The sequence below is a fragment of the Erythranthe guttata genome, chromosome 14, assembly GCF_056151865.1.
Source record: "Erythranthe guttata isolate IM_541 chromosome 14, IM_541, whole genome shotgun sequence".
NCBI lineage: Eukaryota > Viridiplantae > Streptophyta > Magnoliopsida > Lamiales > Phrymaceae > Erythranthe > Erythranthe guttata.
The window spans coordinates 24249094-24273766 of NC_142546.1; the positions used below are offsets into that span (position 1 = coordinate 24249094).

Sequence of the window (24673 nt, forward strand, 5' to 3'; positions counted from 1 at the left end):
TTATACATTATACTTAATTGGTGAACAAAGCGTACTATATTTTTTGATGAATTGAATTGTACCAATTTCATCGACGTTTTAATGATCAATAAGTACGGGAGATGTATAAATTATGTTTTAGATGATTATTTTAAGGTAGGTGAGCATTAGTGTTGCGTTTGGAATACAAGATCCCATAAATATGTTGAATTTCATACATGATACTCATATACTATACAATATATTCATACAAGTCTACAATGCTCAAGTGTAAAACTAATACTTTCCTCAATTCTTACCATAGTCGATGTTGATCTACTCCCACATTGTCTCCATTCATTCTTAATAGTCTAAAACTGAAGAGTTGTGTCTTAAAATGCGATCATATGGACGCATTGGCCCGACAATAATATATAGACTGTAAAAATACTATATGAATGGCAAACATATACTTTATCAGTGAACAAATCGTACTATAGTCACGACTCACTTGTACTTTACCAGCTTATACATTATACTTAATTGGTGAACAAAGCGTACTATATTTTTTGATGAATTGAATTGTACCAATTTCATCGACGTTTTAATGATCAATAAGTACGGGAGATGCATAAATTATGTTTTAGATGATTATTTTAAGGTAGGTGAGCATTAGTGTTGCGTTTGGAATACAAGATCCCATAAATATGTTGAATTTCATACATGATACTCATATACTATACAATATATTCATACAAGTCTACAATGCTCAAGTGTAAAACTAATACTTTCCTCAATTCTTACCATAGTCGATGTTGATCTACTCCCACATTGTCTCCATTCATTCTTAATAGTCTAAAACTGACGAGTTGTGTCTTAAAATGCGATCATATGGATGCATTGGCCCGACAATAATATATAGACTGTAAAAATACTATATGAATGGCAAACATATACTTTATCAGTGAACACATGGTACTATACTCACGACTCACTTGTACTTTATCAGCTAATACATTATACTTAATTGGTTAACAAAGCGTACTATAAATGCTGAACTAATTAAACAACAGTACATAGGTTTTACATAGCATGTAGACTGCAAATATTACTAGATTCAACACTATCAAACTATGAACTACTCCACCTTCAGAATTGCAATTCTTCACTTCACTTTCTTGATGGACTTGGTTCATCGACGCACTTGTAGCTTCATTTTCTTCACGATTTGAGTTGGAAAAAGTTTGCCCAACTTCAAATGGTTCACACCAATGGGAGTAGCCATGGTGTGGGCAACAGTAAAATAACCTTCCGGGATTCGAAATAGTTTCTGAAACCATGATTATTGTTTTCTTCCCACAATCAAGACGCTTGCATTTCCCTTTTTTGTATTTTAACCCACTCATTTGAGTGGTGCTACTAGAAGAAGCCATGAATTAGAAACAAATGAGCCTATGTGTCATTTATGGTCATATTATGACTTGACTAGTTCTGACAATAAGCAACGGCTATATTATAAGCAACGGCTATATTGTAACGGTCATAAATTGAGTAAGTCATACCATCCTATCTCATAGATAATACCATGCGTAAATCAAATCAGTACCTTTATACTGAAAATGATAAACCATCAAGCAGCAACAAGCATACCATCATATCGCATATCTAATACCATGTGTAAATAAAAATAGTACTATTAGACTGAAAATGATAAACCATCAACCAACAATAGGCATACCATCCTATCTCATATCCAATACCATGTGTAAATAAAAATAGTACCATTAGACTGAAAATGATAAACCATCAATGAACAGAGTACCTAATACATAGTACAAACTACAAATAGCAAAAACATAGTGCAAATTGAAACATAGTACAAAGTTCAAAACAACATAGTGCAAATCACATAATAATAAAGTACAAACAGCCAGTTTTCATTCACTTCAATCACTTGAATAACATAATGGGCAATCATGTAAGCTCTCCTCCATCTTGTCCTCCCTGATGAAAAACATAAAATTTACATTAGAAACAAGACTAGTTAGTTTAAGTAACACAAATGCAGACAATATTTACATTAAAAAAAATTGCTAGTCAGATTGGTTGTGTGCAAGTACGACGATTGTGTCCAGGCTTCCCACACCGAGTACACTTCAGTTTACGAGTTTGCACTTGTGAAGGAATTCTTTTTGTCTTTCTACGTCCTGGTCGAGTTCTCGAATCAGGTGCATTAACAAAGACATCGGGCGGAGCATTACACGCATCGTACAAGTCAAAGTCCTCATCAAACGAGGGAATTGGGTTAATCGTGAATTGATATACCTGTTTGTACGTATCAATATGAAAGCATGGATCAACAAACTCATATACTGAGTATCCTTTTGACTCCAAACATGCACATGCATGTTTGCATGGAAGTTTCTCTAATTGCCATGCTTTACAAGAACAAGTCTTGTACTGCAAGTCAACCTTATACGACTTGTCCTCATCATATACCTCAAAAGCGGTACTACTTGATCTACAATATTTTAAGGAACGAGAGGCCATATGATTGATTGTTAATCTCTTTAGAATTTTCTTGCACAATATGCCAGTCATTGCCAAACTTTTTCCTTGTCGTTTAACTAGCATCTCCATTACTTTGATCCGTATGTGATCAATCATGGATGGAACAGGCAAAGATCGGGCATCTTTAACCCAACCATTCCAATTTTCTGCCTGATTATTGTTCACGATTCCCCATCTTTCTCCAGAAAAATAGGCATTCGCCCAATGATTTGGATCAGAATTCGAAATAAATGATGCCGCGAGAGGCATAGATTGCACTATACGAGAAATAGTTGCATCGAACTCCTGCCGAGTAGGAGCATATGCAGCATTATGTAAAACACTCGCCCAGTATGACTTGTTGTGCAATGGGTACTTCCTCAGGACCTATATTATTTTGAAACATGTTATACAAATGTATGAAACATGCTATACAAATGTATGAAACATGCTATACAAATGTATGAAATGTGTTATACAAAAGTATGACACATGTTACACAAATGTATGAAACATGTTATACAAAAGTATGAAACATGTTATACAAAAGTATGACATGAGGTGACAAAATACCTGAGTTCTAAAGTTATCCACCAAGTGTCGCAAACAATATGCATGGTGGCTACTAGGAAATACCAACGGGACGGCTTTAAGAAGCCCCGAATGACGATCAGAGAAAATGGTAAAAGATCTATTGTCATTGTGAAGATCTAGAATTTGTTTCAGTTTAATGCAAAACCACTCCCAGTTTTTATCATTCTCAGCATCAACAACTGCGTATGCCAATGTATACAAGGAATCATTTGGATCCTTGCACACAGCAGAAAGCAAGCATCCTTTGTACTTATTTTTAATGTGAGTCCCATCCAAACATATCATCGGCCTACACCGATAAAAGCCGGAAATAGAACTCCCAAAACTAATAAATATTCGAATAAACTTTTGAGTAGCAGGTTCAATCTCATACTCTGCCATGCTACCAGGGTTATGCATTTTTAATGCACGACAATAGCGTCTCAGTTTATCATAACATGTCGTCTCATCACCATGGATATCACGCATTGCTTTTTCTTTACCCCTCCATGCTGTGTAGTACTGAAGCTCCAGACCATAATCGTCTCGGATATCTTCTAACATACCACATGGTGTGTAAGCTGGCTGCGTTCTCAATTTTCGTTTCATAATTTGGGCAATCCATGTAGCATCGGCTTTAGGATGACCCCTTGTACGAAGAGTAGCATCACCACAAGTGTGCTCAAGATTGCACTTGCGAATGCTAAATAACTTATCTGACTTGTACAATGATGCATAAACCCTCCATTTGCAGTTTTCGTGAATGCATACTGCTATGATCTTTTGTTGATCATTTTTCATGTACTTAAATGATCGATTATTAGCAATAGAATAGTTTTTCAGCATATGCCTAAAATCATCAGGATCTTCAAAAAACTGATTCTCCCCACGGATGCAATGTCTCCATGCATCAATTGAATTTCCAAGCGGATTACCCTCGATTTCCATCGATTGATCGCCGCTTTTGGTTTCAAAAAAATTTTAAAAATGGATTACAATAGAGTGGAATCCAAATAACAATGTACATGAAAATATCATAACAATGCACTGGTTCCATACTATCTTATCCATTATATAATACTAAGTTTTCCCACAAATAGTACCAAGTTTACATATCACCCATACTATTCAGATGAAGGTTACGTACTATCTTCCCCATTATATGATACTATGTTTTCCCATTAACAGTACCAAATTTACCTATCACCCATACTATTCAGATGAAGGTAACGTACTATCTTCCTCATTATATGATACTATGTTTTCCCACCAGCAGTACCAAATTTACCTATCACCCATACTACTCAGATCAAGGTTACGTACTGTAAGTATCATACGTCCATACCATATTTATATTAGCATGATACTATTATGTGCCATATTTTATACTATGTATCACACAATAATTAACAACCATAAAGAAATGCATTTCAGCAGTACAGAAAAAGATGGAGACCTACCAGCCATCGGTGCGAACCCTCTTTCCACGCGAATTAGCTTCATCTTTGCAGGTCACGACAATGTCGACCACACTCATCTTCATTATCAGATGCAATGCAACCATATTCTCCACATCTTCATCAGTGCCCAATGTCACATACAATCTTTCCCGAGGAGCCAAGTATTGGAGGATCAGTGCATCTGGATGGATATGATTCCATTTGTTGATAATAGCACCATATATCTCCATTAATGTCGAATTACTTTTTATGGAAATAATGTGAAGTTGATTTTTGTATCGACAACTTCCAAGAATCACACTGGGTACATCGTTAGATACATCATTTGTAGCCATTGTGGGGTGGGTGGGTTTTACAGTGATTTTTTCGCCGGAAAAAAGGGGAAACCAGAGGAGAGAAATGGAGAAGAAATAGAGAAGAAAGAAAGCAGATAGAAATGAAGAGAGAGAAGAAAGAAAGAGAAGATGAAGAGAGAGAAAAGCAGGAGAGAGAAAAGGGTGAGAGTGAGAAGAAAATATAATAAAATATATAAAATTCACATTAGGGACTGATCTGCATGTTAGGCGTGTGAGTAGGGACTGAAATGCTAGGGCAAACTACCTAGGGACTGATCTGTGTTTCAAGTTTTGGATTAGGGATTTATCTGTAGTTTCCCCTTTCTCATAAGCCTCAAATTCGAAACCCTAGGTATGAAACCTAATCCCTCTTTTCACACATCAAACAAACGATGTCGCACTTTGGAAGATCCGGGCCGCCGGACATCAGAGACACCTTCTCCCTTCTCGTCCTCAACATTACTTTTCGTATGTACTTCTCCCCATTTTCCTCTAATTACTTGCTTTTTCAAGCTGATATTTTTTGTTTTTCCTCTGAAAATTAGGGTTTTTTTTTTCAGGTACGACTGCAGATGACTTGTTTCCGCTCTTTGATAAGTACGGAAAAGTTGTCGATGTGTTCATCCCCCGAGACCGGAGGTATCTTTATCTGTTTGTGAATATATAATAAACGTTTTATGTGTGTCAACACTCTGAAGAAATGGGATTCTGCAAGGTTCTTTTGTCGGGTTTTAAAATTGATTAAATGTCAAATGTAGTTTTCTTCAAAATACTGAGTTATGGGTTTCTGTAGGTTTCTTGATTTTGTTTCGAGATTATTTGTGTACTACTTTTTTTTGTTTTAAATATCAGTTTCCTCTTTTAATTAGTGAGTGATTTTTATCTTTTTTTGTATATTTGTATGGATTTAGTATTATCATATCCCTGTAGTTTGTTCACAGTTGTTGTAGGCTTTTAGTAATTATGTTAGCCAGTAAATAGATTCGAGTAATTTCCTTACCTGAGGTGCTGTATATAATTCTTCAATTTAGGTCTGGAGACTCGAGGGGCTTTGCATTTGTGAGGTATAAATACCCAGAGGAGGCTCAAAAGGCTGTCGAGAAGCTAGATGGTGAGTTGGATTAAAAAAGTGAAATGCTTAGTCCTTGGTGCAAGGAATAAGTGCAAGTAATGTTTTCTACATTATGATAATCTTCTATTCTCACACGCAGGAAGAGTTGTTGATGGGAGAGAAATAATGGTTCAATTTGCTAAATATGGCCCTAATGCTGAACGAATGTAAGTTGGTTAACTACTGGCTTAACTTTGAGATGAATTTATTTCTTCTTTACTGGCTTAACTTTCTCTTTGAAACTTCTATACTAGGAATGATATTTTTCTTAGTCCAGTATTAACTTGAGTGGTTTTTGTTATCAGTCACAAAGGGAGAATCGAGGAACCTGAGTTCAAGTCCAAAGGAAGGTCAAGGAGCCGCAGTCCTCGTCCAAGGTAGGATACTCTGATTTTATTCTTATACATGTCGCCATTGGAATTTATGTTTTTGCATTGTGCATAAGACATTTGGTTGGTAACATCGCAGATTAATTCTATCTTTAATAGTTTAACTGTGTTTATATAGTTATTGCTATCATAGATTTCTGTTGTATCGGTAAACTGTTTTGGCTGTTTTCACCATCTCAATACTGTTTGGTCCCAAGTATTTGCATGCAAGCTCATTTTTTCTTGATAATCTAATATGTCTTTACTTCATTAGTTGGATGGAACATGAACAAACTTGGGCATTATTCTGGTTTAATTTTTACGTCTCCACTTCTCCTTTATTAAAGCATTATTCCTGCCTGCTTTAAGATTCATAGAAGTTATTCATGTCAATTACTCTCAAAGAAAATTAACTGGATTCTTGAAAGTTACTTCATTTCAATTGCTCTCAAAGAAAATTAATTGATGTATACGTGTGATTACAGGGACAGGGATAGGGATAGAGACAGGGATCACAGAAGGAGAAGCCGCAGCAGAAGTAGGGGTAGAAGTGAACGCGAGCGACCCCGCGGCAGGGATCGTGATTCTCGCCACAGAAGCAGGAGCAGATCTCTAAGCCGAAGCCGCAGCAGAAGTCCTGGTTATCGCAGGGAAAGAGGAAGAGGCAAATATGATGATGACAAACGTAGACGAAGTCAGTCCAATGGAAGGTATATATTTAATGTCTTCGTACATGATTTGAGTTCATTCATAATCATAAGTAGGAGAGGTTGGTTATATGTAACTACTTAATGATTTCTGGTTTTGTTTATTATGTTTGTACAGTGCTTCTCCTGCTAAACGAAGTCCTAGTCCACGGAGGAGTCCATCTCCAAACAAAGAAGTTCCTTCTAAGGGTCTTAGTCCAGATGTTGGTAACCAAAAAGAAAGGTCAATCACCCCTAAAAGTGTCTCTCCTCGTGGTCGTCGCGATTCTTTAAGCCCGTCTCCTCGCTCTGAGGCTGATGTAATTACTAGCTCCCTCTCTTTTCGTTTTGCGTGATTAAGATCTTTTTTTCAATGTAGCATGTTGGATCTTGTTTTTTCCCTTGTATTTTTTCAGGTATGAAAGGGGAAGGTACTGCTTGATGGATGTATGATATGGTGCTGTGTTTGGCAGCATTTGCATTTCTGTTGTAACTCCAATCTTTGTTATCATGTACGTGGTGGTTGCTAATGAGTAATCTCCTGAGATTATTGGAAAAGGTTACTACGATGTACTCCTTTTTTATTGTACTGAATCCATTTGTTGTTTCAGTTTGATAGTTTCTGTACTCTAATTCCAATGGTGTGTCTCTTGACTATTGAATTTGATGTTTGAACTTAAATGGTAATTGAACGTTTGACTCATCTGAAAACCCTTTACTGATTTCTATAGTTTGTGTTCGGTGAGGAGTAGTTGCTGATTGGCACAAGATGCAGCAGTAGCTGTTGGTGCTGCATTTATATTGCCGTTGATTGTTATAATTTGTTGCTGGTGATGGTCTCTAAAGGGTTTCTTAACAAACTCTCTGGCCATTTCTTGATTGGTAAGGCTAAAATGAATGGAAATTCTTGATATTACATGTATGTTCTAATATGCCTGCTTAACGCTGATTTTTGAGAAATAAACCTGTTTTTCAAAAGCGAACCTGTTATATTGCGGGTGCCCGTGTCAAGTGTGGCTGGTGCAGCTGAGCATAATGTTTTGTCGAACCAACTTTGTAAGATCTTTGTCAGATTGCTAGCCGATATTGACAATGCGGTTTTACAGCAGCAGGTGAGACTCTGGTTGTGGCTGTGAGGTAGCTATTATAGATCTGGTTACTGCTATTTTTGATCAATTGTTTTGGTGTGATTTGCAATTAACCCATATTACTCTAGCCATTTAGATATTTTAGCTTGTTACTCTCCACCGTTTAAAAATATTATTTTATATCGACTAATAATTGATTGTCTTGGAACATTTTATTATTGGTTTATACTAAGCTACACCGAGTAAAATACACTGGATACGTCTTTACGTGTGTGTGTAGATTAACGGCAAAAAAATCAGCTAGTGTAAGTGCACCGGGTGTATCTACTTTTTTTGGCATAAAAATGGGGATATTCCTCCTTTTTCCTTTATTTATTTATTTATAGGGCCCATCACATTTTAATTGACATTAATTAGATTGGGTAGTTGATCTGATCGTGTAGTGGGTATGGATGGCCCTCTTGGATTCCAGATTTAAAAATCAGAGACTTTTTACATCTCTGATCTGAATGTTATCTTGTTTTATTTTCAAGGCCTATTTAAATTAATATTTTCAAATCCATTTATTTAAAGTGATAAAAACAATATCCAAAAAAAAAAAAAAATTAAACACCGAAATATCGTCAAATTCAGTGGGGGCCACAAAGATACAATTACGATGATCCTTACAACCTTCCTACGATTGCTCCCAACACACGATCCATGTTTGAACAATATTTACCTCCAATTTTATTTTATTTTATTTATTTGGTGGTGAATGAAAAATAAAATCCAGACGAGAATTATTACAGCAGATTTTTATTACATTACATGAAATAATAAAATAATAAAATATAGTGTCAGGTAAGGAAATACGTAGAACAATATCTCCAATCCCTATGCCACCTTCTCTCTCCTCTCATAATACATATATAAAACGGATATAGCCTTTCTATTCTATCTACGCGTTTTCGATTTTTTATACACTACTCAGATCATCACACACACAGACACACTCACCAAATTTCCCAAAAAATGTCGACTCTCTGTGTACCATCACACGTTCCGTCTGTCGCCGAAGACTGCGAGCAGCTCCACAAAGCGTTTTCAGGTTTGATCATACATTGATTATGTCTGATTTTTTTTGTTGAATTACATGGAAATATGTCTGCGTTTTGATACGTTTTTTTCTAACCTCGTATGGATCGTATTCGTACGTATGCTGGATGTTTATTTTTTTTTATTCATTCATTAGAATACCGGCAAAAGAAAACGATGTAATTATAATATGCATCTGTTTGATCGATCTGAGTTGATCGATCTGTGTGTGATTTATTTGTTTGATCTGAGTTTATCGATCTGTTGCTCTTTTTCATATTCAGCCCTCTCTTTTATTTTATGACTGATACATGGTTGATCTTTCCATATGATATAAATTGTATAATATTTGATTTTTTGGCAGGATGGGGAACCAATGAGGGCCTGATCATATCGATTTTAGGCCACAGAAACGCCGCCCAGCGAAAGCTAATCAGGCAAGTTTACGCAGAGACTTACGGTGAAGATCTGCTCAAAGCATTGGATAAGGAACTCACAAGCGATTTCGAGGTTTCATTTCTGTCCTGTTCTTTTTGTATGTTATTGTTAGATGGAATTGTTTGATCTATCAAGTGTGTAATAAATTGAAGCCAAATCTAATGCATTTGTTGTGTTCGCGTTAATGTCTGAACCAGAGGGTTGTCAAGGTGTGGACACTAGACCCTCACGAACGAGATGCGTACTTGGCTAACGAAGCTACAAAGAAGTGGACTTCGAGCAATCAAGTTCTCGTGGAGATCGCCTGCGCTAGGTCTCCCAAAGAGCTCCTTCTTGCAAGGGAAGCTTATCACGCTCTTTTCAAGAAATCCCTCGAGGAGGATGTTGCTCATCACACTTCTGGCGACTTCCGCAAGGTATATATTATATATGTACATACATATATAAAAACGCTATTGATAAAGCATGTCGAGTTAGATTTCTCGGTCATGATTTCTTGATTCTATTTGTACACAGCTTTTGGTTCCGCTAGTGAGTTCGTACAGGTATGGAGGAGATGATGTGAACTTGATTCTGGCGAAATCGGAAGCCAAGATTCTGCACGAGAAAATCTCGGCGAAAGAATACAGCTGCGACGACATTGTTCGGATTTTGTCCACCAGGAGCAAAGCGCAAATCAACGCTACCCTTAACCAATACAAGAATGAATTCGGAAACGATATTAACAAGGTTTTTGTACAAAATTAAAATAAAAAATTGGGAACTTACAAATATGGTTTTTGTCTTGGTTCTGATTCCCAATTGTGGTGGCAGGATTTGAAAGCTGACGCGAAAGACGAGTACCTTTCGATACTGAGAGCAACGGTCAAGTGTTTGGTCAACCCCGAGAAATACTTTGAGAAAGTCCTTCGTCTTGCGATTAACAGGCAAGGAACCGATGAAGGAGCACTGACGAGGGTTGTGGCAACTAGGGCTGAGGTGGACATGAAGATTATTAAAGAAGAGTATCAGAAAAGGAGCAGTGTGCCATTGGACAAAGCTATTGCCAAAGATACCACTGGAGACTATGAGAATATGCTCTTGGCCCTCCTTGGCCACGAGGAGGAGGCTTGATTGAGCTTTCTACGTTTCGATTTCGAGTATTTGGTGTTCTGCATGCGGTTTTTAATTGAAATTTTCAGACTTTACATGAAGCTTTTTTTTTTTTTTTTTTTTTTGAAGTGTGGCCTTGTAAACTTTTAAGTATATCCCTCTTTTGGAAGAGTGGTTGAATAATCTCGAGTTACCATGAATAAAATTATCTAATTACTTACGTCTCATACTCTCGTTGGACACCTCATTTTGACAATAATACCCTTTTAACGCAGCCTAGTTCCGAGTACATTTTATGATTTAGTGCAATGCAGAAAGAAACCTTCGTTCTCTCAAGAATGGGATAAAGCATGTCCCTAGCTTCTACTGAATTTAATTTACGGAAAACAATATTTAACGCAGAATAATTCCTCATTCCATGTCCACACTCCACAAGCTAAAACAAATTCTTACAACGAAAAAACAAAACGAGAGGAACTCAGTAAGCAAAGAGAAAGAAGATTAGTTATAATAGTCAACTTTCATAATCACCACTGCATAAATAAATTTTTTAAGACGTTAATCAAACCTAAAAAGCAAACCAAACCCCACAAATCCATCGATCAAAAGTAAAAAGTTTTAGTCAGATCTAACGAGTTACACGAGGGCGATGCTGCTCTCACCGCCAGGTGGCTTGCGGACCCCACCAAAATGTTCCCGAGATTCCGCTTTTCCATCGGCAAATATATTACTGCCACTCATCTCCCTCAACTTTGCCGAACTCAACGGCTTGTCTGCAGAGGCAGTCGGCCCTTCTGTCTTAAATATACCATTCCCAGAAAGCTCCGAAAATTTCTGGATAGGAATCTTTTTCGCCGTCTTTATCAAAGATTCTTCACCCAAACCACCATTGGCCTGTCCTCCACCACCCCAAGAAAGAAACAGTGATTTTCAGTTATGCAAGAATTTCAGACAACATAGGAAGAATTATAACATACGGTTATTACTGTTATAAATATCAGCTGTGTTAGCTTTACATACATTATGTGATGTGGGTTCTCCGATGGTGATGCTTTCTCTCAATGCCAAAGCACGAGCGGCCAATGGGCGGGGCTGAATTTCCGGTGGTGGGGCGAAGATATCCTGGCCACTGAGCTCCTTGTTTTTGGCATCGGAAATTTGTTTGTTCAACCTTGCCTCGGATTCGCTTTCGAGATTTCCACTCAACTCCCGTTGTTTTGCAACTTCAGGCAGCGTGGATGGCTTCTTGTGAGGGACTGTGTCTTCTTCACCGAAAGAAATGTGGCTTATTCCACCCAATGCTTGCTAGTGACAAGTCAACCATTAAAATCAAATGCGTTTGGATTAGTAAAAAGTCAACCATCAAATCAAATACCTGGTACATGCGTAATCCAGTCTTGTTTGCATCGTCCTCTTCTTGAGACACTCCATTTTCTCCATTTGCTTTGAAAATACCGCTGCCAGTCATTTCCTTCATTTTATAGCCCGAACAAGGTTTCCTGAATTTCGAAACACAAAGGATATTTTTCTTTAAGTTGAATCATATTTCAGAAGCTTTCTCGATTTAACTGGCATTTGAATATGGTGCTAGCATGTACATAATTCACATTGAGAGAAAAATATCTTCATTTTTTTTTTAAATTGTTGTATATGGTTGATTCATTGCGTATCAAACGACGTGATTTTGCAAAGATTTTTAAGGTATTTACATAACTCTTGAATCTGATACATCTGAATACAACAAAGGGATACATGGAAAAAATATCAAAGAAAATATCTAGATATTTATGTCTTGAGGTCATCAATATCTCGTGATCATAAACATAAAGAACCTGATCTTCTAGAAGCTCTGTTATGAATTATGACTAAGACCAGTAATTCAATAAATTTTGAAACTTGACTGCCCTATTACTTTTAGAAATACATATTCAACAACAAAATCGAATCAAATCAAATCATACAAAAATATGAATAATTACAAATTACAATTCAAAAATGCAGACATAATCTTAAAGGCAAACAAAAGCAAAAGCCCAACAAGACATAATCAAATCATTCAAAATTTAAAAGAAAAAAAAAAATCACAAAAAAAAAAAAGATGGAATTTTGAATTTAAAAAAAAGAGGAAAAATGAAAGGAAAGGAGAGAAGCTAGATCTTAACCTTTTATTCAAGCTCTCGACTTCGTCATCGGTAACCTGACCTCCAAACACCACCTTGCTGATTCCATCCGACGGCTGGAATTCGATTTAACGCTTCAAATCAACGGCTCGAAAAAAAAAGAGAGGAATACCGAGAGAAATGGAGAGGATTACCTGATAGGAGCGGGCGGAGGAAGCGGGGGCGGGGGAATATTCCGGTGAATTCTCGGACCACGTGAGCAGATCTGCCGTCGAAGTGTGGGGTTTCCTCACCGGCGTGCACTTGTCCATTGCTGCTAATAAATTAAATTTTTGAAAATTGAAATCGAAAATTGAAATCGAAAATGGCTCTCCTCTCCTGTACTACTACTACTTGTCGTTTGAACTGTGAGTACTGATGGGAAGTGTGAAATCTGACAAAGTGAGACAGCTGAAATGACGATTTTGCCCTTTTCGAGATTTTCGGAGCTGTTTTGTTTGTTGGGGGATATTATCGTCAATTTGGGTATTTAATTACGTCATCATGATGGTCCGTAAAATATTCTTAATTATGATTTTTTTTTTGAATAAATTACCATTATCTTATTTTTAAGATTAGATAGATGTAATCACGCATCTTCTCAAATTTGAAAATTTTATTATAATATGAAAATAAATAAATAAATAAATAAATAAATAAATAAATAAATAAATAAATAAATAGAGATTTATGTAGATTTGAAATCACATGAAAGAAACCAACAAAACACGTGGGTAATGATTATGCCAACTTCTTTTGTCTGAGCAAATTTGGGAAACACACACCTCTTTCATATTTTCAACTTCTATATTTAACCACAATTAATTGATGAAAGGGTGTGCTTTTTTATAATTTTAAAATGATATTAGTGTACGTATTTCACATGAAATGTACATTATTTATTACTATTTTTAACCGAAAAAATGCAATAATAATTAGAAAGTGAAACTATAAGTGGAGAACCACCATCACAAAAACAAGATAGAGGGATTATATCTGAAGGGATAACTCATTCATGACTATATTTTTTCAGGCTATTTTAAGAGGTTATGAGTTGTAAAATTTGCATTTACAATTTACAAACTTGAAATGTCACTAATGAATCAAGAGGAAAGGTTGCACATGCCATGCACGAGGATATCTTGCCGAGCTTGGCAAAATCTGTTACGGAGCTCTAACATATTAGGTAAAGGAAACGGATCATGCATTTCATGTTGGCTGATGGAAGAGTGTATAAAGCATCTCTTGTTCGCAAAGAGAGAATGAGAGAGATACACTATTCCGTAATTGGAGAGAGAGAGAGAGAGAGACTAGCTACCATTATTAATTAGGGCTTTGAAGCTTTTTTTCTATGAGTTAGTTACGTACCGTGACTATGTGAGCTTGCAACCCGTTCATATTCATTGGTTCATCAATGAAGGTTCAGTTTGTTGTTCCCGTAAACGTAGGATTGCTTCTCAATTTGTCACGTTTATTCTTTGTGCGTGACTGTGAGTGATTTAAGAGAAAACAAAAAATCATTATATTGTACATTAACATTTAAAATTTTAATTAGATGTAAATATTAAAAATAAAATAAAAAAAAAATAAAATAAAAAAAAAAAAGCCCGGAAGGAAAGAATTCTAACCCACAATTATTTACTACTTGTGATATTGGGCTGGGCCGTATTTAGCAAAAAAAAATGTATTGAGCTAATTAAGATCACTCACACAACCCAAATAACAAATCTAATAAATAGATAAATTATGTATTTTATAAAATAAAATAATAATAATAGAAAAAAAGAATGATTGGTTAATAAAAGGCCCGTAGCCAAATCAAAACCGAACCTGTTAGGCCACTGTTTTTGTGCCTCCTTAATATATGCAGAGTATTTCTCAAACTTTAACCAAACGACAAATACACACACACATTTTCAATTTCATTACAATACTCAATTAATTATTTTGGGCAATGGTTGGTACACGTCACAACTACCCATTTTCTATGTGTATAAATAATTCGATTCATATATAATTAATTTATAAATGCGCATATACAAATGTATGTATATATAGATTCGGTATTTTTTTTTTTTTTTGTCAACAGAGCTCAACTGAAGTTTTATGGCGAAATTAATGGCGATTGCAGGGACTGGTAACAACACCTCTTCATTACCAGCTGCCTTGCTTCCGAGTCGACTCAGATTCAACCCGATGCCTGGCTGTTTGCGTGTAGTTAAGTCACCTCTGTTGATTCCTGCACGAATTCGTCGCCGCCTTTTCACCGACAAAGTTCGAGCTTCTTCTGCTGCCGTCGTCATCGAAACCACTCCTGTAACTCTCCTTCTCTCTCTATATATATCTCTATATATATATGCATATATGTATATATGTGTGTGTGTTCTTTGTTTGCCAGATCATGAATTTGAAATTCGTTGAAGTTTTAGGCTTGTGAGTATTGTTACTAATTTATTGATTTGGAACTACATTTTCCATGCTTCTTATTTTGGAAAACTCGATTGTATGTTGAGTTTAGTCGGTGGACTCGGTACTGCACTTGGGAGTTCAATGGTTTCAATTTATGAAAATGGTGAGAAATATATACAACTAAAACAAATCAAAATTGGCTTCTTATTGCAGGATCCAATTGTCGACGAGAAAAAGTTGAAAATCCGTAAAAATGTTTTAGCTTGCCCGATTTGCTTCGAGCGAGTTATTTGGAACGGAGATTCTAACTTATCTTTGTAAGTATTTATCTCTTGATCGCACACATTTCCGCGCTACTTTCGAACGATGAATTTTTGCAAAGAAAGATGTTTTTATGTCCTAAGAATGAATTTCGCAGGGAATCCGTAGCTCGGTCTAGTTTGGAGTGCAAAACTTGCAAGAAGTCGTACTCCGGCAAGGATTCACATCTTGACCTGACAATAACTGGCGGCGGCAAGGTGTACGGTGAACCTATGCCAGCTTCTACCGAGCTTTTCCGGTACAATATTTATATTTTTGAATAATTTTGACATTGATTCAACTTGTTATAAACACTTGTGCCCTAGTTCTTGATTAAATAATTTTCTTAAATAATCAGGTTTCCTTTGGTATCATTTCTGTACGAAAGGGGTTGGAGGCAAAGTTTTTCGATTTGGGGTGGTTTTCCTGGCCCGGAGAAGGAGGTAACAAGTCACATTTTCAATAAATTATTATTTTTAATTGGGAGATCGTAATACATATACATGACCGGTCTGTATATATATATACACATATCTTGGTTGTTGGCTGCAGTTTGAATTGATAAAGGAGTACCTGAAACCAGTCCTAGGTGGTAATATAATCGATGCAAGTTGTGGAAGTGGTATGTTTTCACGACTTTTCGCCAAGAGCGGATTATTTTCTCTCGTAGTTGCTTTGGACTTCTCCGAGACAATGTTGCAGCAATGTTACGACTTCATTAAGCAGGATAAAAACTTTCCCGAAGAGTATGGTTTTGTTTTGTTCGTTCGTTCCCCTCTTACAATTTGAAATGTTATTGCAATTTGATTGTTGTAATAAACTTTTTGTTTTGTACCAGGAACTTAATCATGGTTAGAGCTGATATTTCCAGGCTTCCGTTTCCTTCGAGTAGTGTGGATGCTGTACATGCTGGTGCTGCTCTACATTGTTGGCCTTCACCATCTTCAGCTGTAAGCATAATCATATCTGAATTTTTTAATATTTTTTCTTAAATATTTTTTTTTTATAATTTATTACACTTTGAATAGGTTGCGGAAATAAGCCGTGTACTGAAACCTGGAGGCATGTTTGTTGCTACAACGTACATTGTTGATGGCCCGTTTTCGTATCTTCCGCTAAGCAGACCTCTACGCCAGGTAAATTTTTTTTATTTTTTTAAATATTGGAAATTGAGAAATAATTTTTATGCTGAGATTTTTGGTTTGCACGTACAGAACATAGCACAAATCTCAGGGAGTCATGTGTTTTTGTCGGAGAAAGAATTGGAAGAACTGTGTACGTCTTGTGGGCTCGTTAACTTTACGAGCACGAGAAATAGAATGTTTGTTATGATCTCAGCCATGAAGCCTGTTGTATAAAACTAAACTACTGTGTAAGAAAAGGAAATACCAGCTTGTTCTTCTTGGTTATACGATATTCAATGTCGTCGATCGTGTAAATTGTAATACGAATTTATACCAGCTCGATTGTTTGTTGTTATATGATAACAAAAAATAAGAATTCTAAGATCGATGGCTTTCAGAATTCACAATGACATCTTCAGTTATAAGAATACAATATATATATATATATATATATATATATAACAAATATATATACAAATAATAATAATAATAAGAACAATAATACAGTAAAATAAAATAAAATAAGAGCAATACAGTAAATCTGTGTTCATCATATATTATGATTATCCTTGACTTGAGATGTAGGTGAGGGAGTCTGAAAACCACTGATCAGGGCGGCGCCGCCGAAGCCCGTCGATGAGTTTCCTCCAAACTGAAGCGGATCAATGATGCTATGATTATGTAGATTGAAGCGATGATGATGGACAGAAGATAGTGATGGCGGATAAGTAGAGGCGGCAGGATCACCGGTGGTGGTGGTGCTAACAATGTTTGCAGTGGTTACTAGAGAATCGATCATGGTGGGATTGTTGGCTGAGGGTTTGAGTGGATAAAGCGGGCCGCCTAGAGTGTCCAAATACTGGTAACCGGGCCGTAGTGAAAATAGATCCAGGCTCCGAGGAGGGCCGCCGGAGAGGGGGGTGGCGGGAATCCCGGTGAACTGTTGAACCATTTGCCTAAAATTGGTGGTGTCGGTTGTGAGCACGGTGGTGGGGTTTCTGTTGGAAACACGACTTCGTTTTTTGGGGTTTTTTCTCACGGCGGAATCCGGCGTGGTGGTTTGATGAGATGTTAATCCAGCAGACCAGAAGAGATGATGATTGTGGTGTAGTGTGTGGTGAGGGTGAAAGGAAGAAGTGGTGTTTTGGTGTGTGTTTGAGGTTGATGATGATGATGATGAAGGGTTGAAGAAAGAAGAGATGGAATATTCCGAATTAGAATCATCAATAATAAACTCCTCCTCTTCATCACCCTCCTCCGATTGCGTACTTCCAGAATTCATCATCATCATCAATTTCTTTTTATTAATTACTAAATAAATAAATATATAACTGAAGAAGAGGTGGAAAAGGAAAAAAGAAGAAGAAAAGGCGGAGGGAGAGGAAGTTAGAGGAAAATAATGGACTCCATTATATATGCACTGTGCGCTGTTTTTCTTTTTTTCTGGGTGGTGGTGGTGGTGGTGGTGGTGGTGATGGTGGGGCCGCCGTGGATGGTAGGAGAGCAAGGAAGCTGCCGGTAGGTGATGTGATAAGTCAAAGTTTAGTTTACACACACATTGACAGTGAGAGCAAAATGTTAGGCCGGTTTGATGTTTTAATGTATGAAAGCTAGCTGCAATCAATATTATGATTCTTGATCATTATTAAAATAAAATACAAACGAGTTTACTGATGATTCGTTCAACGAAAAAATTGATAAAAAATATGGACTAATATATATTCCCATGTTGTATGGGCTGATTTAATGGTTCCAATCTAGATAATTTTGTACGGCCTTGTTGGATTGGCCCAACAACACCCAACCCAAACTATATTATTGACTTATGGTCCATATAATTCCAACACAATAAGCCCAACACAAAAGAAAAGAATTACGTGGTTCAGTCTTAAATGGCCTACGTTCATCAAAAAGATTATAAGAGATCAAGAAATCTCATAATTCCCAAATTTCTTCCCGCGGTTCTAACTTTTCTCTCTTTTGATCTAGTGTGTGTGTTATGGTGCAAGTGTGTGTATGTTTCTCTTACTAACTTCAGCAATTCATCATTCCTTATATCCCGCAAGTAATCTTGCCGTAAGCTTCCCCCTCTAATTGCTTTGATCCCTTCAACTCCAATCATCAATAGTTGCCACCTTATCACAAGGTTAGTTCGAAGAGTACGTTATCGGATCAGCTGGCTTTAATCAGCTCCTTCCACGTGGATTGGTCTTCCAGCTCAACTCCACTTTAATTAATTGATCAAAATACTTGATAATTAGTAGCATTGAGTGCGTTTTTTTCTAAAAAAATGGAAATATTGAATCTAATTAAAGACGAGGAGCCTGGTCTTTCTTCTACCGGACCCGCCACCACCGGCAAAGAAGAAAAGTAAGAATATATATATATATATATATATATATATATATATATATATATATATATATATATATATATATATATATATATATATATATATATAATTTCAAAATATAAAATACTGTGCAAAATCTACAAAATATATATAACTTGGTACGTGTGTATTATGATATTAGCATGATTGGGCCTACTGTGGGCCTATTGATTCTGATGGGCTTGGCCCATTGTATAAATAATATTATATATAGGATAAATTACAACCACCCCTGAGCTATGGTTAAATTTTAAAAACTTCTCTCTTATTTGGGTAATTACAACCACCCCTTAATTATAAATTTTCTTATACGTCCATTCTTGCGGTTTCAAATTTAGTAAATCTTCGAGATTATAAGAAATATTATAATTTTGTTACCCGTTTTATCCCATTCGAACCCTACATTTGGAAGCAAGATGATCATAATATGTGTTTTTTGGCTTGTATATACCAGATTGTGGTGCATCAGAAACTGTATTTTTACACAAAACAAGTACAACCTAGAGCACATTCCACGAAATGTAGATGATTATGTTGAATTTGACACCATAAGGGTGAAGATGTAAGAAAAAAACATAGTTGAGGAGGGTTGATGTAATTATTCAAAAAAGAGGGGTTTTTTCGTAAATTGACGATACCTCAGGGCTTGTGGTAATTTACATATATATATTTGGACATACATAAATAGTGGAGTGCAGTGGAAGTTGTGTATATATATACTATAAATCATGATTGAGGCAGTTCACCAAATTGCGATTCAAAGATTGTGGGCGATCTCATCTTTCTTCACTGATTTTGCTATATATTTTTCATAAGAATCATGCCGATGAATTGCTAAATAAAGATAAATAACAAAAGTAAATGATTCCCCAATCTTTTCAAATCAAAATCAATAATAATAATTATTGTAGAAAGTTGACTGGTTTTTAGGCTTTACTTGGTGTAATTATATGGGTAATTAACTTTATGTGCATCTCCGGCCATCTTACCGTAAAGTGGTTAGAAGAGTTGCATGCACTTTTGTCGGCAAATAAAGCACTAATATTTTAATTCCCTTACTCAAACAAATAAAAATGGAATTTTTTTTTTACCTGCAGACAGGATGATAAATTAATTATGAAAATGTTTCGGAATATCTAAAACATTATAATAGTAATAATAAATAAATAAACTAATAAGAATATAAATAATGTATTGCACCGACGGTTTTTTATTTGCATGGGTTCGGGAGAAAAAACAAATGCGAAAGCAAGACGACGCCGTTTCTACAAATTTGGACCAATTATTAGTAATATTCTTAGATTCTGTCCATCCAAACATTTCACTGTCTGACATTTATTATCTTCCTTTTTTTCTTTTTTAATTTAATTTGCTGCAAATATAATAATGTCGGTCGTCTGTCTCTTCTTTCTGTACGGATTTTTTTTTTTTTTAATTACCACATTTTGTATAATTGTATTGTATCTCATTTCACTGATTAATATACATTACAGAAAAAACAAAAATAGTTTAATTGTTCAAAAAATATAATTAATAAGTAGGTGATTAATTACTGATTATTTTATTCATAGGACTTTGCTAGTGAGACAAGGTTAAAAAATAAAATTATGATTTATTTTTGTGCAAATTAGTATAATGTTTTCTGTGACATGACACAGGTGACAGCTAATTCTTTATAATAATATTAAATTAGATTTATTGCAAAATACAAAGAATTAAAACCGTCTTTTAAATGAACAGAATCGTGGTTGAAATCTTCTCTCCTCTTATTCTAAGTTTTCACATTCAACAATATTACTGGCCCATCATATGTCACACTGTCTTCTGTAACTAATGTTCAGTCCTAGTCCAATTTTATTTTTCTTTTTTTCAGTCAAACTTCATAAATAAAATAATAAATAAATCAATTTTGCATTTTATTTTTCTTACAAAAATATTAATGTTAGTGAAACATTTGTTGTACAATGAGCAAATTAAATTGCATTTGGTTTTTTATTCAAACATATTATGTATTTAATGATAATCATGGCAAAACAAAAAAAAGGAAATAAAACAAAGAAAAAACAAATTCTACCAAATACTCAATCATCAAGTGCAATCAGCCAATGGCTCAAATACTTTAATTGGGATTAACTATTCAATAACTGTGGTAGTGGCATGACAAATGATGAAATCAATGTTTTTTATATACAAAAGCAATTTAGATGAGAATCCTTTAGATTAGAAAAATTAAATAGGTCCCACTTGTTTTGTTTTATCGAATGTTTAATTTAATTGAAAAACATATAATATTCCTTCTATTAATAGTCTTATTACAATAATTCCATTGATAAGACTTTCACTAGCTTGATTTAAACAAGATCTCCACTAGTGCAATGCAAACCAAATATATATTATATATAAATATATGTATTAGCCCTAATTTGAAATTAATTTGACAGGGTCTTGTTAGTTAGTGTGTAGAGAGACAAAAAGAGATAAAGTTGGTTTCTTGGCATCCACTCTATTAATTAGTCCACCAAAGTTAGATAAATTCAACCTCACCTATCACATTTGAATCCTTCACTTTCAACCCAATATACGTATACACTTCTTGATTTTCTTTTTTTTTTTTTTTTTGCATTTCCTTACATGGGAATTTTCATGTCTATTCATTGAAAATAACCCAAGATAGTTCAGGAAAAATCTTGAATTTATTTTTATTTTTATTTATATATATATACATATATATATCAATAATCAATGGCACAAACTGCAAAGTATGCAATGGAAAATGAGATTGGCTGTGGTTTTATGGGCTCACTTTTCCACCTCAAGGGATTATTAAGGCCAAGAACCACTGCCATGCTCCAAGGCGGCAGCGGCGGCGGCGGCAGTCCACATTTCAAGAAGCAGCAACAACTCGCCGGAGAAAACTTCTCCGGCCAAAACCCGCCGGAGAAAAACCCGATTCCGGCCAGGCGGGCCCGAGTCTCGGACGCTGCAAGGAAATCGTCGTCGTCGTCCTCGAACAACTCCGGCTCGAACAAATCGTCCCAACTTACGGTTCCGTCCCTCTCAAAACCTCCCGCGAACGAAGAATTTAGCCTCACACTATCCGATCAAGCGAAATTCGATCCGAACGGGGCCCACTATCGAGCTTCAACGGGCAATGTCATGCTTTTAAGCCACTTGGGAAACATAAAACAGCTGAAAAGGGACAGCACAAGTGATCTGCCTAAGGTGAATATTGCAAGGAAGGTGGAAACCGGACAGCATCAATTACTTGGGAACATTGTTCGTAATAGTCCGAGGAATAAATCGAATCCTGATGTAATAAAGTCGCTAGGAAACGAAAAGTACAAGCAGGGAAAATACGAGGAGGCTTTAGCGTTGTACGATCAGGCGATTTCCGTTGATCCAACAAAGGCTTGCTATTATAGCAACAAGAGTGCTGCTTTGGTGGAATTAGGCCGTTTTGTGGAGGCTGTTTTCGTATGCAGAGAGGCTACTCGGATCGATTCTTTGTATTTAAACGCTCATTTTAGGCTGGCCAAACTGTACTTGAGGTAGTTTTTAAAACATTTGAAAGGGAATTGATTTCAAGAATGCATTTTTATTTCGAACGATTATTTTTTTTTTTTTTTTGCAAGATTGGGAGAAGCCGAGGAAGCGATTTATCACTGCAAATGCTCAGGACGAAAATCCGGGCCGGAGAATATTCTTCGGGCTCAAGATCTCAAGAATTGCCTTGATAAGTGCATTGAAGCTCGAAATCTTGGAGATTGGAAAAACCTGCTCAATGAGACAAATATTGCATTTTCCTTGGGTTCCGATTCTGCTCCACAGGTTAGATATTTTCCGAATACGAGTTTTTTTTTTAGTATATTTCTTGTACATGGGCTTTAATTATTATTTTGCTCGTCTACGTATAGATTTACGCGATGAAAGCAGAGGCTTTGATTGGGCTCCGTTTACACGAAGAGGCGTACAATGTTATACAAAACGCACCGATTTTCACCACCGAGTTATATTCTGAATTATTCGGCTCCTCTGTCACAGCTGGTCTATTACAAGTTCATGCACTGGTTTACATGGCTAATGGCAGGTAATTAGTACAAAGTTGTTACCTCGTACTTTCGATTTTAGTTATGAATTGAATGTCTTAAGTAAGCTGCATTTCAAGTACTATAGGTTTGAGGATGCTGCGGGCGCTGTTGAACAAGCTTTAAAGCTCGATAACTGCAGCAATAGCATCAAGTTAACTGCGGAGAGAGTGAGATGCGTGGGGTCCGCTAGAATAAACGGGAACCGGTTATTCAAGGGATCGAGGTTTTCGGAGGCTTTGGTTTCGTACAACAAAGGGCTGGAGAAAGATCCACACAACTCTGTTTTGCTGTGCAATAGAGGTGCTTGTAGATATAAACTAGGACAATACGAGAAAGCGGTTGAAGATTGTACTGCTGCTCTCGTTTTACGGCCTTCGTACTCTAAGGCCAGATTGCGTAGGGCTAATTCTAATGCTCAGGTGACTTTCTTGAATCTTGATCCTTCAAAAAATAAAAATTAATTTTTTTTATGAAAATAATTATGTAATTGATGTGATGTAGTTGGAAAAATGGGGAGCTGCGATTCAAGATTACGAGATGGTGATGCAGGAAATACCTGGAGACGAAGATGTTAGTGCCGCGTTTTCGGAAGCGAAGATGCAGCTCAATAAAATGCACAATACAAGTGGTAATTATTCATTTATTATATATATACTCCAAAGTTTACAATAGTTCATCAATTATATAAAACCTTTCTTCAAAATTGACTGCATGTTTATTTAACTGCTTGTTTCAGGTTAAAATAGCCAGCCAGCCATCCAGCCAATCAGAGGTTGTCAAAGTTATCTCAACATTTAGAATAACACTTACATTCATTGTTTCACAAGTTGTAAGGAAATTCACACAACTTCTTTTTTTTTTTTTTTTTTTCTTTCTTGTCTTTGTTTTGTTAGAGTTTGTACAGTAGATTTTCGGCTTAGGGTTTTTTTTTTTTTTTTTTTTTTTGGAAATTAATATAATTTTCTAGTGTGTGATTGGATTGGCAATTATTATTTATTAAAAGAAAAAAAAAACTGGGTTTTTTTTTTTCTATTCTTTTTTATTATATCCCAACGTGTGCAATTCATGTATGATGGGCTCCTACTACAGAAATTTCAGCCCAATTACTAAAAAGACCTTTATAAAGTGTGTTGGGCTCAAACGATTTATACCTCTTCTCTCATTGGTCTTTAATTTGCTGCCACTTATTACATGGATGAATTTGAAATTATGTAAATTAAACTCATTGAATGCAATGCAGAATGTCTTTAATCATGGTTACTTTTAGTGCATCTTAAATTGAGTTGTTACAATTGTCTTCTTTCCTTGTTTGGTAATGTGTGTCTTGCCTCATTATTTGTGATACTTGGACTTCCAATTACCCTTCGAGATTCGAGCAAAAAAATGTGTAATTAATTAAAGTCTCGTTTGGTTGTCAAGATAGGATTAGATCAGAAGATAGGATTAGATCAGATCAGATAAATAA

At 35.8% G+C, this 24673-nt stretch overlaps 7 protein-coding genes across 8 annotated transcripts; 4 read left to right on the forward strand and 3 right to left on the reverse strand.

Annotated features, from left to right (window-relative positions):
* Positions 1-1742: 1742 nt before the first annotated feature.
* On the reverse strand, positions 1743-4986 carry LOC105976062 (uncharacterized). The gene is made up of 2 exons (XM_013001345.2): positions 4542-4986; positions 1743-1962 (listed from the first exon to the last, which is right to left on the reverse strand). Exons 1-2 carry the CDS (start codon positions 4874-4876, stop codon positions 1905-1907), a joined length of 393 nt encoding a protein of 130 aa, XP_012856799.1. The 5' UTR covers positions 4877-4986; the 3' UTR covers positions 1743-1904.
* On the reverse strand, positions 1974-3941 carry LOC148765496 (uncharacterized). Its single transcript, XM_088814123.1, has 2 exons — positions 3082-3941; positions 1974-2895 (listed from the first exon to the last, which is right to left on the reverse strand). Exons 1-2 carry the CDS (start codon positions 3925-3927, stop codon positions 2056-2058), a joined length of 1686 nt encoding a protein of 561 aa, XP_088670249.1. The 5' UTR covers positions 3928-3941; the 3' UTR covers positions 1974-2055.
* Positions 4987-5197: 211 nt separating the features above from the next.
* LOC105959362 (uncharacterized) lies at positions 5198-8344 on the forward strand. 2 transcript variants are annotated; one of them, XR_016029840.1, is made up of 10 exons: positions 5198-5344; positions 5437-5515; positions 5908-5987; positions 6088-6154; positions 6293-6364; positions 6841-7065; positions 7181-7361; positions 7458-7600; positions 7773-7923; positions 8021-8344. XR_016029840.1 is itself a non-coding variant. In XM_012983447.2 (8 exons), the coding sequence occupies exons 1-8, from the start codon at positions 5269-5271 to the stop codon at positions 7461-7463; spliced, it is 786 nt and encodes a 261-aa protein (XP_012838901.2). In that variant the 5' UTR covers positions 5198-5268; the 3' UTR covers positions 7464-7752. The 2 variants fall into 2 exon arrangements, 1 of the variants encoding a protein (XP_012838901.2); XM_012983447.2 differs by lacking the exons at positions 7773-7923; positions 8021-8344 and having other exon boundaries at positions 7458-7752.
* Positions 8345-8397: 53 nt separating this feature from the next.
* On the forward strand, positions 8398-10956 carry LOC105959363 (annexin Gh1). The gene is made up of 5 exons (XM_012983448.2): positions 8398-9219; positions 9571-9716; positions 9842-10060; positions 10161-10373; positions 10458-10956. Exons 1-5 carry the CDS (start codon positions 9144-9146, stop codon positions 10755-10757), a joined length of 954 nt encoding a protein of 317 aa, XP_012838902.2. The 5' UTR covers positions 8398-9143; the 3' UTR covers positions 10758-10956.
* Positions 10957-11128: 172 nt separating this feature from the next.
* Positions 11129-13326, reverse strand: LOC105959364 (uncharacterized). Its single transcript, XM_012983450.2, has 5 exons — positions 13051-13326; positions 12899-12972; positions 12112-12235; positions 11757-12041; positions 11129-11630 (listed from the first exon to the last, which is right to left on the reverse strand). Exons 1-5 carry the CDS (start codon positions 13165-13167, stop codon positions 11373-11375), a joined length of 858 nt encoding a protein of 285 aa, XP_012838904.2. The 5' UTR covers positions 13168-13326; the 3' UTR covers positions 11129-11372.
* A 1401-nt stretch (positions 13327-14727) lies between these two features.
* Positions 14728-17110, forward strand: LOC105959365 (S-adenosyl-L-methionine-dependent methyltransferases superfamily protein). The gene is made up of 8 exons (XM_012983451.2): positions 14728-15211; positions 15518-15621; positions 15723-15863; positions 15963-16047; positions 16157-16350; positions 16443-16554; positions 16633-16740; positions 16819-17110. The coding sequence occupies exons 1-8, from the start codon at positions 15002-15004 to the stop codon at positions 16960-16962; spliced, it is 1098 nt and encodes a 365-aa protein (XP_012838905.2). The 5' UTR covers positions 14728-15001; the 3' UTR covers positions 16963-17110.
* A 4574-nt stretch (positions 17111-21684) lies between these two features.
* LOC105959366 (inactive TPR repeat-containing thioredoxin TTL3) lies at positions 21685-24182 on the forward strand. The gene is made up of 6 exons (XM_012983452.2): positions 21685-22668; positions 22753-22948; positions 23035-23207; positions 23294-23627; positions 23710-23836; positions 23945-24182. The coding sequence occupies exons 1-6, from the start codon at positions 21863-21865 to the stop codon at positions 23947-23949; spliced, it is 1641 nt and encodes a 546-aa protein (XP_012838906.2). The 5' UTR covers positions 21685-21862; the 3' UTR covers positions 23950-24182.
* Positions 24183-24673: the final 491 nt, after the last annotated feature.